The 14,172-nt window shown below is 56.1% G+C and overlaps 1 protein-coding gene across 4 annotated transcripts in view; it reads left to right on the forward strand.

Moving 5' to 3' along the window:
- The window catches only part of SIN3B (SIN3 transcription regulator family member B), a 37,701-nt gene extending 24,326 nt beyond the window's left edge, over positions 1–13,375 (forward strand). For 2 of the 4 annotated variants that reach the window (XM_060144659.1, XM_060144658.1), the window contains 11 exons: positions 935–1,142; positions 2,649–2,765; positions 3,869–4,107; positions 4,845–5,028; positions 5,783–6,386; positions 6,575–6,744; positions 9,205–9,378; positions 9,667–9,759; positions 10,834–10,928; positions 11,134–11,338; positions 11,438–13,375. In XM_060144659.1, the coding sequence (XP_060000642.1) occupies positions 935–1,142; positions 2,649–2,765; positions 3,869–4,107; positions 4,845–5,028; positions 5,783–6,386; positions 6,575–6,744; positions 9,205–9,378; positions 9,667–9,759; positions 10,834–10,928; positions 11,134–11,338; positions 11,438–11,668 (2,320 nt within the window). In that variant the 3' untranslated portion in view covers positions 11,669–13,375. Of the gene's footprint in view, positions 1–934; positions 1,143–2,648; positions 2,766–3,868; positions 4,108–4,844; positions 5,029–5,782; positions 6,387–6,574; positions 6,745–9,204; positions 9,379–9,666; positions 9,760–10,833; positions 10,929–11,041; positions 11,339–11,437 lie in introns of all 4 variants that reach the window. The other 2 variants (XR_009539742.1, XM_060144657.1) reach the window with 2 other exon arrangements.
- The last annotated feature ends 797 nt before the right edge of the window (positions 13,376–14,172 follow it).

Here is a 14,172-nt window from a genome sequence, read left to right on the forward strand (position 1 = left end):
GGATCATCACACCAGCTGTCAAAATATCTGCACCCTTTCTGTAGGATTTGATATTCATTTAAACATTAATGCAGATGACATTGGGGGTCAGTTGCGTTAAAATCTTCCCATCAACATGCATGACCATTACATTATGAGAATTTGTCTAGGGAGGGGCGTCTCCCTCATGAGGGAGGAAGGCCCTGGAGCTGGGAAGCAGATTTTATCTGTCAAGGGCCAAGGGTCACTGCTAACCAGCTTCTGGCATTATGCGCAAGCAATACTACAGGCAATACTAAAGGAGTGGATGTGACCGACTGTTTACAGGCAGATGTGGGGAGGTTGACTAGTTTGCTGGTCCTTGGCCTAATGCCCGGCCTCTTCCAGTCAGGGAACATACATCGCTGACCCCAGCTTCTGCCAGTCCAGGTCATTTTATTTGGCGTGTTCAAGGACCTCCCGCAAGTGGTGGGGCCTGGTTGGTGACAGAGGGCTGGAGGGCAGATTCACACATGCGGCAACTTCACACGTGTTGGATGCTCGTTCTGCCTCTCGCCCCTCCTCTCTGATGTTGATTCTGACCATCTTTAACTGCCGGCATCAACATGAAGCCATTTTAACATCTCTAGATCATTCTCAGAAGGCCCTCGGGATGCTACTTACCATTTGTCTTTATTTCTTTTTTTTTTTTAGACTTAAAATTGAAGTATAGTTGATTTACAATGTTGTGTTAGTTTTTGGTGTACAGCAAAGGGATTCAGATATATATATGTATTTATTCTTTCTCAGATTCTATTCCATTATAGGTTATTATAAGATACCAAATATAGTTCCCTGTGCTATACAGTAGGACCTTGTTGTTGATCTATTTTATATATTAGTAGTGTGTATCTGCTAATCCCAAACTCCTAATTTGTCCCTCCCACCTCCCTCCGACGTGTCTTTATTTCTGAAGGAAATTTCCAGAACTCTTTGCACAGTTCAAGTCCTTCCTGGGGGTGAAAGAGCTGTCCTTCGCCCCACCCATGAGTGACAGATCCGGGGATGGAATAAGCCGGGAAATCGACTACGCCTCATGCAAGCGCATCGGATCCAGCTACCGGGCGCTCCCCAAAACCTACCAGCAGCCCAAGTGCAGCGGGAGGACGGCCATCTGCAAGGAGGTAGCGCTTCCCGGGGCTCACGTCAGCTTGTGTGCTGCATGCTCCTTACCCCCTCCTGTGTTCCACATGGAGGACCGAGTGTTGATCCCCCCGATGGTGAATGGTGGATGGTGCCGGGATGTGCCAAAACAAAATGCATGGGTGGAGATGACAGTTTCTTACCCTGCTGGTGGTTCTGGCAAGCCGCAGAGCACACGGCGCCAGCATAGGGTTTGGCTTGTTCCTCCGTCATTTAGACTGAGGTTTATTTCTGCCTTGAGCCCGCTCTGTTCCAGGTTCACTGCCCTCAGCATGTTTGTTTAGCTTGACCACTGAACACTTTTTCAGAGTTAGTAGACAGGCTTACTGCATTTCCAGAATTCAAGAGTGCCTGCTGGATTCCAGGATATGTAGTCTGGGAGTCAGCAGACTATGGCACATGAGCCAAATCCGGCCCACTGCCTGTGTTTGTAAGTAAAGTTTTATTGGCCCACGGACATGCCCATTTGTTTACATACTGCCTGCGGCTGCTTTGCCAGGACAAGAGCAGAGTTGAGTACAGGCGTGCCTTGGAGATATTGTGCATTTGGTTCCAGAGCACTGCAATAAAGCAAACATCGCAATAAAGCGAGTCACACAAATTATTTGGTCTCCCAGTGCATATAAAAGTTACGTTTATGGGCTTCCCTGGTGGCGCAGTGGTTGAGAGTCCGCCTGCCGATGCAGGGGACATGAGTTCGTGCCCCGGTCCGGGAGATCCCACATGCCGCGGAGCGGCTGGGCCCGTGAGCCATGGCCGCTGAGCCTGCGTGTCCGGAGCCTGTGCTCCGCAATGGGAGAGGCCACAACAGTGAGAGGCCCGCGTACCGCAAAAAAAAAAAAAAAAAAGTTACGTTTATACTGTACTGTAGCCTGTTAAGTGCGCAGTAGTGTTATGTCTGAACAAAACAATGTATATGCCTTAATTTAAAATATTTTATTGCTAAAATACGCTAACCATCATCTGAGCCTTCAGCGAGTCACTGATCACAGATCCCTATGACAAATGTAATAATAATGAGAAAGCTTGAAATATTGTGAGAATCACCAAAGTGTGACACAGAGACACAGAGTGAGCAAATGCTGTTGGAAAGATGGCACCGATAAGCTTGCTCGATGCAGGGTTGCTGCAAACCTTCACGTTGTTTAAAAAAAAAAAAAGGCAGTATCTGTGAAGCACAATAAAACGATGTATCCCTGTAGACCTGACAGACCAAATGACCTGCAAAACCTAAAATATTTATCTGGCCCTTTACAGAGAAAGTTTGCCAACCCCAAAGTATTGATAGTAAGATTTGTTCACTTGATCAAAGCCATGTTTTCTCTTAAAACCACTTTAAAAGTAATTTTACTATTTGTATGATAAGGTAATTTCCTGTAAAATCAGTATTGTTACTTATCCTCGTATCTTCTACGCTGGACAACACAGTAAACCACTCTGGCAGTGGGGGCCTGGCGCGCTGGTCACGGCATCTCCTCTTGGTGCAGGTACTGAACGACACCTGGGTGTCCTTCCCCTCCTGGTCAGAGGACTCCACCTTCGTCAGCTCCAAGAAGACGCCCTACGAGGAGCAGCTGCACCGCTGTGAGGATGAGCGTTTCGAGGTGTGTGTGCAGGCCCGCCTTCTCCACGGCCCTGCCCTCGCTTTCCCCAGTTCATCTCCTCTGCACCCTGGGATGTATGTATCCTGATCCTCCTTGAGCCCTCTCGTCTCCTTCAGAGTATCAGGGATTCCAGCACTTTCCAGCAGGGGGCAGCTCCTGAAAGCCTCCCTTTTCTGCCTTGCTGGCCTCCAGGCTGGCTAGGCATTGGTTTTGTGTGTGTGTGTGTATGTGTGTGTGGTTTCATTAACTAAAATTAGGTTCACTTAAGTAAATTTTTTTAGTACAAAGTTTTACCGAGATCATTGTAGATTCACATGCGGCTTAAAAAATAACACAGAGTGATCCGGCTGCCCTTTCCCCAGTGGTAACAGCTTGTAAATCTCTGGCACAGTGTCAGCCGGGATATGGACATTGACCCGGCCATGATCTTATTCACGTCTCCCTAGTTGGACTTGTATTCGTGGGGGGCGCGGGGGGGGCAGGGTATCTTGTGCACAAGCCTGTGCATGTGTGTTAGCTCTGTGTGGTTCTCTCACCTGTGGAGGTCCATGTATCCAGCACCACAGCCAAGATACTGAACAGTTCCCCCACCAGGAGGATCTCTCACCCTGTTCCTTTATATCCCCATCCACCTCCCTCCCCAGTTCCCAGCATCCATCAACCTATCCTCCACCTCCTTCACTTTGTCCTAAGTGGAATCAGTCACGTGGTATATAACTTTTGGGGATTGGCTACCCCCAGCACATGTTCTGGGGAGTCACCCGGGGGCTGTATGTACCACACGTCCCTTCCTCTTCATTGCTGAGTGTAACGTGCTTTTGATGCCTGTGGGAAGGGTCAGCCTAGGACCCATTCCCCTCCTCAGATGGGTCCACCAGTGGTGAGGTCCAGGTGATGCCATCATCGCCCAGGTCTGGACCGCCCCCACACCCCCGTAACCAGCTGTGCTCCCTCCAGTCCCCCAGACCCACGTCAGGGCCACCACACCCTGATGTCTATCGTCCCCTCTTCAGTTCTGCACATCCCTTCTGCCAGCCCAGGCCCGTCCCTAGGGCCCTGCTGACGCCCTGACAGCTGACCCCTTTCTGCTTTCCTGTCCATAGTTAGATGTTGTCCTGGAGACCAACCTGGCCACGATCCGGGTGTTGGAAAGCGTGCAGAAGAAGCTCTCCCGGATGGCGCCGGAAGACCAGGAGAAGTTCCGGCTGGACGACTGTCTGGGGGGCACGTCGGAGGTGATCCAGCGCCGCGCCATCCACCGCATTTATGGCGACAAGGCTCCGGAGATCATTGAGAGCCTCAAGAAGAACCCTGTCACCGCTGTCCCCGTCGTCCTGAAAAGGTGTCCTCATGCTTCTGACCACCTTGCCTGCTGCAGGGAGCCCCCCAGCAGCTCATTAGTGCTGTTTGTCATGGGTGTAATCGTGAGGGGGTCCCTGGGGTCTCAGTCTGGTTGGTTACAGTGTTTTCCAGTCTTGCTTCATCTCCCCATTCCATTCCCGAGAGGAAAGCACAACTGTCAACAGTTGTTTGTGTCCTCCTAGAACTTTCTGCCATGCACATAATCATACCTCAACATGAACATGAAAAGTAACTATTTTAAAGCACAAATGGGACCATCCTATATCACGGCTTGCCTTTTATTTAATCACATGTTTGGGACCCTCACTGTGCCAGGGAACAGGTATTGGTTAAGTGGCTGCCCTCAGCCAGGTGCTGTGCCCAGCCCTGGGGCTACAGAGCCAAACGAGCCCGACACAGTCCCTTCCATTGCGGGGTTCACAGTTGAGCAAGGGAGCCCGGCGGTCGAGCCAGCAGCTGCATAGAGCGCAGTCAGTTCTGTGGGCCAGGACAGCGATGTTCGAGAAACCTTAAAACTGGCTGTGCAGGTTCCACAGGGCCGTTACCCCCTCCCTCCTTTATACAGCACAGAGCCCGCTGCACAGGCCTGGAGCTGGCTGTCCCGAGTATGGAACATGTCCAGTGGGTCTGTGGGTGGAAGACAGGCTGACCCTGCACAGGGATGACTCGGGCGGGTGTCCCGGGCTGTCCGTGTGCTGAGCCCCTCTGGCCCTGCAGGCTGAAGGCCAAAGAGGAGGAGTGGCGGGAGGCCCAGCAGGGCTTCAACAAGATCTGGCGGGAGCAGTATGAGAAGGCGTACCTCAAGTCCCTGGACCACCAGGCCGTGAACTTCAAGCAGAATGACACCAAGGCCCTTCGCTCCAAGAGCTTGCTCAATGAGATTGAGAGCGTCTATGACGAGGTGAGGCCCTCCTCAGCCGGGGTCGGGGCAGGCTGCCCGGCCCAAGCTCTGGCTCTCCTGGCCTCGAGCAGATGGCCAGCTCTCTGTGCCTCCGTTGCCCTCGCCGGGCTGCATAGGGGTGAGGATGGGTGTTTCTGTAGCACCCAGCATAGGGCTGGCCCAGGAGGCAGATTGAGGCCACCCTGCCATTGTCAGCAGAGGGGCGACTGGGGCCGACCGTGCTTCTGTGTGGCTCTGGACTCAGTGAGGGGAGTGGTTGGCGTGGGCTGGTGAACGGGAGCGAGTAGGTGGGAGGCTTGTGCCAGCACTGGGTGATGGCAGGACCAGGGAAGGGCTGGCGGCAGGCGAGCAAAGGACAGAGGCAGGGAACGTTGCGGGATGGTGACGGACCGGGTGTGCAGGGCTGAGGGCACCGGGCCCAGTGCAAGCAGTTGCAGGTCTTCCGGGGTCTAGCCAAGTGTCTGTGAATGAATGATGGTGGGCAGAGGCCCGTGGTCCTCCCTGAGCCTTCCTCACCCCCAAGGCAGCCTGGGTCAGCTGGACTCGAATAATCAGGGTGCTGCTCGCCTCGTTTCCCCCAGCCTCTGAGTGCTGCTGCAGGCCTTGGTAGTGGGAGTTCGGCCTCGTTTTGGTTCCAGAGCTCAGCTGGGCCCCCAGCCATTGTGATGCCCTCAGAGCCCCATGGCTCTGGACCCCCTACTTGGAGTTCTCCCAGTGGGTCGCTTCCCGTCTAACAGCCGCCCTGTCTCCCCAGCACCAGGAGCAGCACTCGGAGGGCCGCAGCGCCCCCTCCAGCGAGCCACACCTCATCTTCGTATACGAGGACCGGCAGATCCTGGAGGACGCGGCCGCCCTCATCAGCTACTACGTGAAGCGGCAGCCGGCCATCCAGAAGGAGGACCAGGGCACCATCCACCAGCTGGTGCACCAGTTCGTGCCCAGCCTCTTCTTCTCCCAGCAGCTGGACCTGGGCGCGTCCGAGGACTCCGCCGATGAGGGCCGGGGGAGCCCCCAGGGGCAGAGTGCAGACCCTGGTGACCGGAAGAAGCCAGCGCCCGGACCGCAGAGCAGCGCCCCGGAGGAGAAGGGGGCCTCGGGCGAGGCGCCGGCCACAGAGCAGCAGCCGCCGCAGCACAAGCCCCTGGACGACGTCTACAGCCTCTTCTTCGCCAACAACAACTGGTATTTCTTCCTGCGCCTCCATCAGACCCTGTGCTCCAGGCTTCTGAAGATCTACCGCCAGGCACAGAAGCAGCTCCTGGAGTACCGGACGGAGAAGGAAAGGGAGAAACTGCTCTGCGAGGGCCGCCGGGAGAAGGGCAACGACCCCGCCATGGAGCTGCGGCTGAAGCAGCCAAGTGAGCCCCTGGGCCCAGGGATGACACCATGGGGGCTTGCCTCTGAGATCCGGGAGGGGAGGCGGGCCAGCTGAGCAGCTGCCCCAGAGCCACGGGCCACCTGCAGTGGGAGGCGGTGACTCCAGATCCTTCCTGGTGGTGGCCGCATGGGAGCCGGGCCCTCCGTGACCATGGTGCCGCCCCCTCAGGTGAGGTGGAGCTGGAGGAATACTACCCGGCCTTCCTGGACATGGTGCGGAGCCTGCTGGAGGGCAGTATCGACCCCACGCAGTATGAGGACACCCTGCGCGAGATGTTCACCATCCACGCCTACGTGGGCTTCACCATGGACAAGCTGGTGCAGAGCATCGCCCGGCAGGTGAGCAGGCGTGGGGCGGGCAAGCGGGCAGCGCCTCCCTGCGAGTCCCTTTCCTTCACTCCTGTGCCTGCGGTTGATCCCGTGCTTGGCACCTTTCCTTTTTTTTCAATTAAGGTAGAATTCTTGTAAAGTAATATTCGCCAGTTTTAAGTGAGCGTTTCAGTGGAATTTAGCACATTTGCAGTGTTGTGCAACCATCATCTCTGACTAGTTCTAATTTCCATCTTCCCCCAGAGAAACCCTGTCTCCATTAGCAGTCACTCCCCATCCCTCCTCTCCCAGCCCTCTTCTGTCTCTCTGGATTTGCCTGTTCTGGGTATTTCACATGAACAGAATCACATACTACGTGGCCTTTTGTGTCTGGCTTCTTTCACTCAGCCCAACATTTATAAGGTTCATCCACAATGTAGCGTGTGTCAGTATGTCATCCATTTTTATGGTCAAATAACATTCCGTTGTGTGGATGGACCACATTTTGTTCTTCCGTTCATCCGTTGATGGACACTTGGGTTGTTTCCACCTTTTGGTGGTGGCGACCAGTGCTGCTGTGGATGTGCGTGTGCGAGGATATGTCTGAGCCCCTGTTGAAAAACCTTTCGTGAGGGTTGTTTGGCAACATGTAAAGAAACTGGCCCACTTTTCCTGGCGGGGGAATATCCGTGACGTGCATCAGCATCACCCACAGCTGAATGTCAACAAGAGGAAATTGGTCATAAGTGTATAAACAGCAAAGCCCCAGACAAGTCGGGTGTGGTCCCGGGACGTGGGTCCTGCTTGGTGACCACTCAAGTTGTTGTTCAGCTTGACTTTCATTTCCTGGTTATCAAGTGAGGCTGTTTATCGTAAAGTGGAGAAGAAGCAGAGGAAGGAATAATGTCATTGCTCTGCCACCCAGGTACAGTTACTAGAAACATTTTAAAAATGGCAGTTCCTTCCAGGTTTTACGAATTTCTTATTGAAGTAAAACACATACAGAAAAGTGCCGACTCCTCAGTGTGCAGCTCGGTGGGCCTTCACAGATGGACACCCCACCCGTGTCCACTCCAGCCACCCCCCCATCACGGGTACCCGCTGCTGATTTCTGACACTGGGGTAGAGTCCCTGGCTTTGAAGCTGCATAAACTCACCGTCTGGCTGCGTCCAGGCAGCGTGATTCTCTGAGATTCCTGTCTGTTGAGATGCCCGTTAGCTCCTTCGTCGTCCACCTGGGAAGGATTCCAGGGACGAGCTCCCATTTGGGCCCTTGGAGCAGCGCTTTGCATCCCCTGTGGGCCATATGTGTGCATGACCTCTGCTCCCCTGGGTGGGGTGCAGGTAGACACAGCCAGCCTTGGATGGAAGCTTCCAGATTCCTGGCCCACTCTGGGCCTGCCCCGGGGGGCCGGGGCGGGGAGGGCTCTCTCATCTCTCCTGGACCGAGCGAGTCGGCTCCCAACAGGCCACAGCTCTCGGGAAGGCGGCCCCATCTGTAGCACCGGGAGGATTGGACCATATATACTTTGACTCATGCCTTCTTTTAAAAAAAAACTCCTTCTCTCCACAAATGTCTCCTGTAAAACCTGTTTTAAAAGATAAAAGAAGCAATAAAAATGGAGCCGTTTAGTTGGAGCCATAGTGAGGGCAGGACCCCCACGTGTGGCTCACAGGGCCCCTCCACGCAACACCTGTAACCTGCAGCGTCGTATCCACACTCTTTACTTCCTTTTATTTATTTATTTTTTAAAGCAGCATTTCTTATTTTCAGTAACAGCAGCTAATGTTGATTGGGAATGTGCTGGATGTCAGGCACCATATGAGACCCATGTGTGTCCACGCGTCGCTGTGTGCACTGAGCAGAGGGACACACAGAGCGGAGCCTGAGGCCCTAAGTCTGCAGTAGCCTGTCTGGGCCACAGCTCACACACAGAGGGGCCGACTCACGCCGGCCTCGGCCTTTTCCAGTCCTTGTCTCATCCTAGGCCTAAAGGTTTTAAGTATGCTTATAGGTATTAAAGGAATCACTTGTCTTTATGACTGAACGCTGACGGAAGACGATCACTGCTTTTATGATTACCCTCCCCATTTTGGCACACTTCCGTTTGCATCTTTTCTGTGCGTTTCTCACACCCAGGCAGGGTTTGCTGGTCTGCTCTGGTTGGCTCGGGTTGCTCTTGTCTGGTTTGGTCTAGTTTGGTCTCGCTGTTGGTCTGGTCAGGTTTGCTAGTTTGCTCTGATTGAGTCTGGCCTGGCCTGCCCCAGTCTGGTCTGGTTTAGTCTGGTCTAGTTTGCTCTGGCCTGCATCTGGCATGGAAGTCGCCCTGCACAGCCCGTTGGACGCTGGTCTTCACCCCCACCCCGTGGACTTTGCCACCCCGTCTCTGGGTGAGGTGGGGGCTCCAGCAGGAGGTGGGAGTGGTGGCTGTGCCTCAGCCCTCCTGGCGGGCACACGCCAGGCACCCACCGGCCCTCCCTCCCCGGCAGCTGCACCACCTCGTGAGCGACGATGTCTGTCTGAAGGTGGTGGAGCTCTACCTGAACGAGAAGAAGCGGGGCGCTGCCGGCGGGAACCTGTCCTCCCGCTGTGTCCGCGCCGCCAGGGAGACCAGCTATCAGTGGAAGGCCGAGCGGTGCATGGCTGACGAGAACTGCTTTAAGGTGAGAGGCCAGCCACGCTCAGCCCCACACGAGGCTGGGGGGAGCACGGCGGGCACCCACGACAGGAGCCCAGTACCGTGTGCTGCTTTCGCTGGGCCTCTGGACGCAGGCCCCGGCCCCGGAGGGCACCACAGGGCCTGTGAGGTGGGAGCCCGGCACGTGGTCCCTCAAGGAAGGATGGGGCTTGGAGGCTGGTGAAGAGGGATCACTGATGACCTTTCGACCTCATCCTCTGCCAGCCTGGGCTGTTCTCGTGGCTTCAGGCTGTTTGTCCCCCTCCTTCCCCAGGTGATGTTCCTCCAGCGCAAAGGGCAGGTGATCATGACCATTGAGCTCCTGGACACCGAGGAAGCCCAGACAGAGGACCCACTAGAGGTGCAGGTGAGGACCGCAGCCCTGTGCTCTGTGCCTTGTACACACCATGGGGGCCAGGGGCAGCCACAGGCAGCATCGTGGGGCTCCCACCACGGGAGCCCATGCACATGCTGGCCGAGCACAGGCCGCAAAACGTCCACCAGAGAAGCCTCTGTGCAGGTTGAACGCTCTCCTTGGAAACGCATCAGGAGGTGGGAGTTGCGGAAACCCCGGCTCCTGCCACCTGCTGCCGACACTGTGCCATCCGCCCATAGCCAGCCCAGTCACTCAGACCCCGCGGCATGTGGCCGCCGCGCTCCCTGTGCATGGAGCTCAGAGCTTTGGGTGCCCCCTGACCACCAGGAGAAAACCCACCTGGCCCACACGTTGAGGCGCACATTCTGCTTGGTGCCCGCACGCCAGGGAGCAGGGCCCAGAAGCCCAAGCTGCCTTCACAGAGCGGGGGCGCCACCCACCACAGCCTCGGGGGCTCCCTTCACAGCGCCCTCCGCTGGAAACACTCCAAAACAAGGGAGGGGAGGGGCCTGCACACCCGGTCCCTTCCAGAAGTTTCCAGCAAATGTGCTTTTGTTAAGCTTGAGTCTGGAGGAGCCTCGTGCTTTAACAGGGTGGTGAGCAGTTGAAGGATCGCTCGGACGCTGCAGGCCATGTCTGCCCTGGACCTGGTGACCGCTCCAGGCCCCCCCTTTACTCAGCCGCAACTCCTGCCGGTGCTCCCCCTCTTCCTACCTGCTGTCTGTGTCCTGATGTCTGTTCCTGCCCACCCATCCCCCAGAGCCCGCTCTCCTCCGTGTCAGGGGCCTCCTGTTCCACGTGAACTTATCCCGTGATGGATACAGGAAAGTCGTTACACAGCAGGGATTTATCCACTTAAGCACGAAATGCCATAAATCATCTGAATAGTGGCCTGGGTGTGCGTCTCCTGCTCCAGCAGAGCCCTTTATCGGGAGCTGCAGTCTGCTGGTCTCTATCACAGTTCAGGGTCCTCGATAGCTGTTATCCTAGTGCTTCGGGAGGGGTGGGGACAAAGTCCCCGGGAGCCTCTGATGACCTGGGCTGCATCTCCCTCTGTCCCCCAAGCACCTGGCTCGGTACGTGGAGCAGTACGTGGGGACCGAGGGTGCGTCCAGCTCGCCCACCGAGGGCTTCCTCCTGAAGCCTGTGTTCCTGCAGAGGTGAGAGGACTTTGGGCCCGGGGGCCTCTCCCACCGTTGCCAGCACCCAGCGTGGGGGTTTTATTAGTTTTCACGGGATCAAAGGGTTTGGGTGGTGGTTTTCATTGCTTCAGATTGCGTTTCTCCAACCCTGGGAGGTCAGGCATCTTCCCAGTGTTGCTGGGCCACGAGGACCTTCTAGTCTGCAAATCCTCCTCGCCCCCAGGAACCTCAAGAAGTTCCGCAGGTGGCAGTGTGAGCAGGTGCGCGCGCTGCGAGGTGAAGCCAAGAGCTCCTGGAAGCGGCTGGTCGGGGTAGAGAGCGCCTGCAACGTGGACTGCCGCTTCAAACTCAGCACCCACAAGATGATGTTCATCGTGAACTCCGAGGACTACATGTACCGCCGTGGGACGCTCGGCCGGGCCAAGCAGGTGCCCCTCCCTGCCCACATCCCGGGAACCTGGGGGCCAGCCCACAGCTGTCTGGGGTGCCTGGGCCATCCTGATTCTTCTCTCCCCCGCCCCCTGCAGGTGCAGCCCCTGGTCCTGCTGCGCCACCACCAGCACTTCGAGGAGTGGCACAGCCGCTGGCTGGAGGACAACGTGCCGGTGGAGGCAGCCAGCCTGGTGCAGGACTGGCTGATGGGCGAGGAGGACGAGGACATGGTGCCCTGCAAGACGCTCTGCGAGACGGCTCACGTGCACGGGCTGCCGGTGACCCGCTACCGAGTGCAGTACAGCCGCCGCCCGGCCTCGCCCTGACGCTCCCACACGGGCACCACGACTCGCACTTAGTGCAGTTGCTTCCTCGGCCTGTGTGCCCATCGGGCGTTTTCATGAACAGTGTGAGGGGAGCAGAGCGTCCCCCAGCCTTGCTGCTATGGGCTGTGAGCTCCAGAGAAGGGCGGGTTGTGTCGGCTCTCGGCCCCACGCTGCCATCCCTCTTGGCTTCCCCGCTTCCTTTGGGCCCGTCCTGTGCCAGACGTAAAGCACTCCCCGCACTTGAACTCTAGGGGCTCAGTCCCCACTGGAAGGGGGAGAAGCAGTGCACCGCTCAAGGCACAAGTGAGTGCGCTCACATGCCTGCTGGGCTACTCCCGTCACACATGCCAAATCCCCAGGCTTGGGCACCACTGGTCCTTTCCTGCGTATGGTGAAAGTGGGTGGAGAGCCGCGCGAGGGCTCACGTTCGAGGGCTCACGTTCAGGAGGGGTCAGCGTTTGAGGGTCCCTGACGTCGGAGGAGTCGGGCCCAGGTGGACTTGCTTGAAAAGCATGTCCTTCCCAGGCTTCTAGAAACATTTCCCAAGCTGGGCAACAGCCTGCATCTGACAGTTCGGGCATCGGCTTGGCCCAGCGGGTGCCTGCCTGGGGTCCTCAGTCACTTCGGAAGTGAGAAGAGCCCTTTCAGCCAGACTGTTGGGATCCTGCTTTGACATCCAGACAGAGTGGGCAGGCGGCACCAGAACTGGCCAGAAGACCCTGCTCTGGAAAAAAAGAGACTCAAACCCCATGTTGATCCGACAGCTGGACTCTGGGCACGTGAGGGGAGGGGGCCTGGCCTGTCGCACCCGCTGAGCTCGAGTGGTCCCACCCTGGGAGGGCCCTGGGGTGCGGTTGTGTACCTAAGATGGACATTCTAGAAGTATATATATGCACACATATTTATTCCTTTATGCTCTCTTAGTGGTTGTAAGTTCTACAACGGCCAAGTCCCACGGCCTCTCTGGGGGTGACAGCCCTCTTCGTGGACTTCTGCATACCCACCCCAACGCCTCCATTCCGGCAGCCACCCCCCGGGGCGGGTATGGTGTGAGAGGCAAAAGCTTCTGTGCCAAGAATGCCAAGCAGTTTGGGCTAGGAGCCAGCCTTTTGAACTTCCGGCACCACGAGAAGCTCTGGCCGGGCCCCTGACACCATCAGCGAGTGGGCTCCACTGACCCGTGGGCCTGGAAGAGCCCCCGTGCAGCTGCCTCTGCCAGCCGCAGCCCTTGCCTTCCTGCAGCTGAGCTGTGCCAAACACCCAAGGTTCCGGGAATTGGAGACGTGTTTCTAGAAGTTTACCTGTGGAACTCGAGGTTTGCAAAGCCTGTGACTCCAGGCCTGGGCAATTCCAAGGCCAACCTGTCCCACCTGGGTGTCTCCTCACCCGTGTTTTCTCACGTGTAATCCATGCACTTTGTACGCATCCTTGTTTTATAAGAAGGAAACTTACCAGAATTCCTGAACCAGACCCTCCCGGCAGCCGTCCTCCTCGGGAGCCCGCAGCCCCTCCCGTGCCTCTGCGTGGGCCTGGGGTGCGGGCCGTACCCCACCAAGCCCCCCATCCTGCATGCTTCTAGCGAGCATCTCTTCTGGTTTTGAAGAATTTCTGTTCTGGGGCTTGTACTTCCTTTGCAGCTGTTTTGAATGTAGTTTTCCTTTTCTATTTATTTGCACATTAAAGCTAAAAATTAAATATTGATCTAAAGCTGTGAGGTTCAGTCAGTCATTTCCTGTGAGCAAATCTGGGGGTGACCTCTCACTGCCAGGGGAGTTGGCCTGACCGCAGGGAGTGTCTGCACAGGCGCGCCTGGGAGTTCTCAAACCCCATGTGGGGACCCCCCCCCACCCTGGCTTCCCTGTGGCGGCGCAACAGGGTCCTGTTTCCCCCCCGGGGCATGGCCCCGCCTCCAGGGTGTTTTCTAGAATACGTAAGTCCCCTACATACAAGCAAGTTCTGTTCCGAGAGCGCGTTCGCCGAGTCCAATTTGTTCCGAAGTTAGCCTAGGTACCCAACTAACACCAACGGCTATATGGTACTGTACTGTAATAGGTTTATAATACTTTTCATACAAATAATACATAAAAAACAATAAAACATTTTGAACCTTACAGTACAGTCCCTTGAAAAGGACAGTAGTACAGTACAACAGCTGGCATACAGGGCTGGCGTCAAGTGAACGGGTGAGAAGGGTTACTGACTGGAGGAGGGAGAGGAGGTGGGAGATGGTAGAGCTGAAGGATCGTCAGCAATAGGAGACGGAGGGCAAGCTGCAATTTCACGCACGCCTGACGCTGATGGAACCCACGTTCGCAACTTGAAGGTTCGTATGTAGGGGACTTGGGTGTGTTCATTCCCAGCTCAATTTTCGTATTTGCTGGAAATGAGAAGTGTTTCCTTCCAGTGTTGCACATGCAAAACAATTTGAAGACTGCAGCGTTTGCTGTGAGCTTTCTGTGCCTGCCCACCCGCTTCTGACACCAGGTCCAGAAGCCTACAGATGG

The sequence above is a fragment of the Lagenorhynchus albirostris genome, chromosome 3 (genome assembly GCF_949774975.1).
Source record: "Lagenorhynchus albirostris chromosome 3, mLagAlb1.1, whole genome shotgun sequence".
Classification (NCBI taxonomy): Eukaryota; Metazoa; Chordata; class Mammalia; order Artiodactyla; family Delphinidae; genus Lagenorhynchus; species Lagenorhynchus albirostris.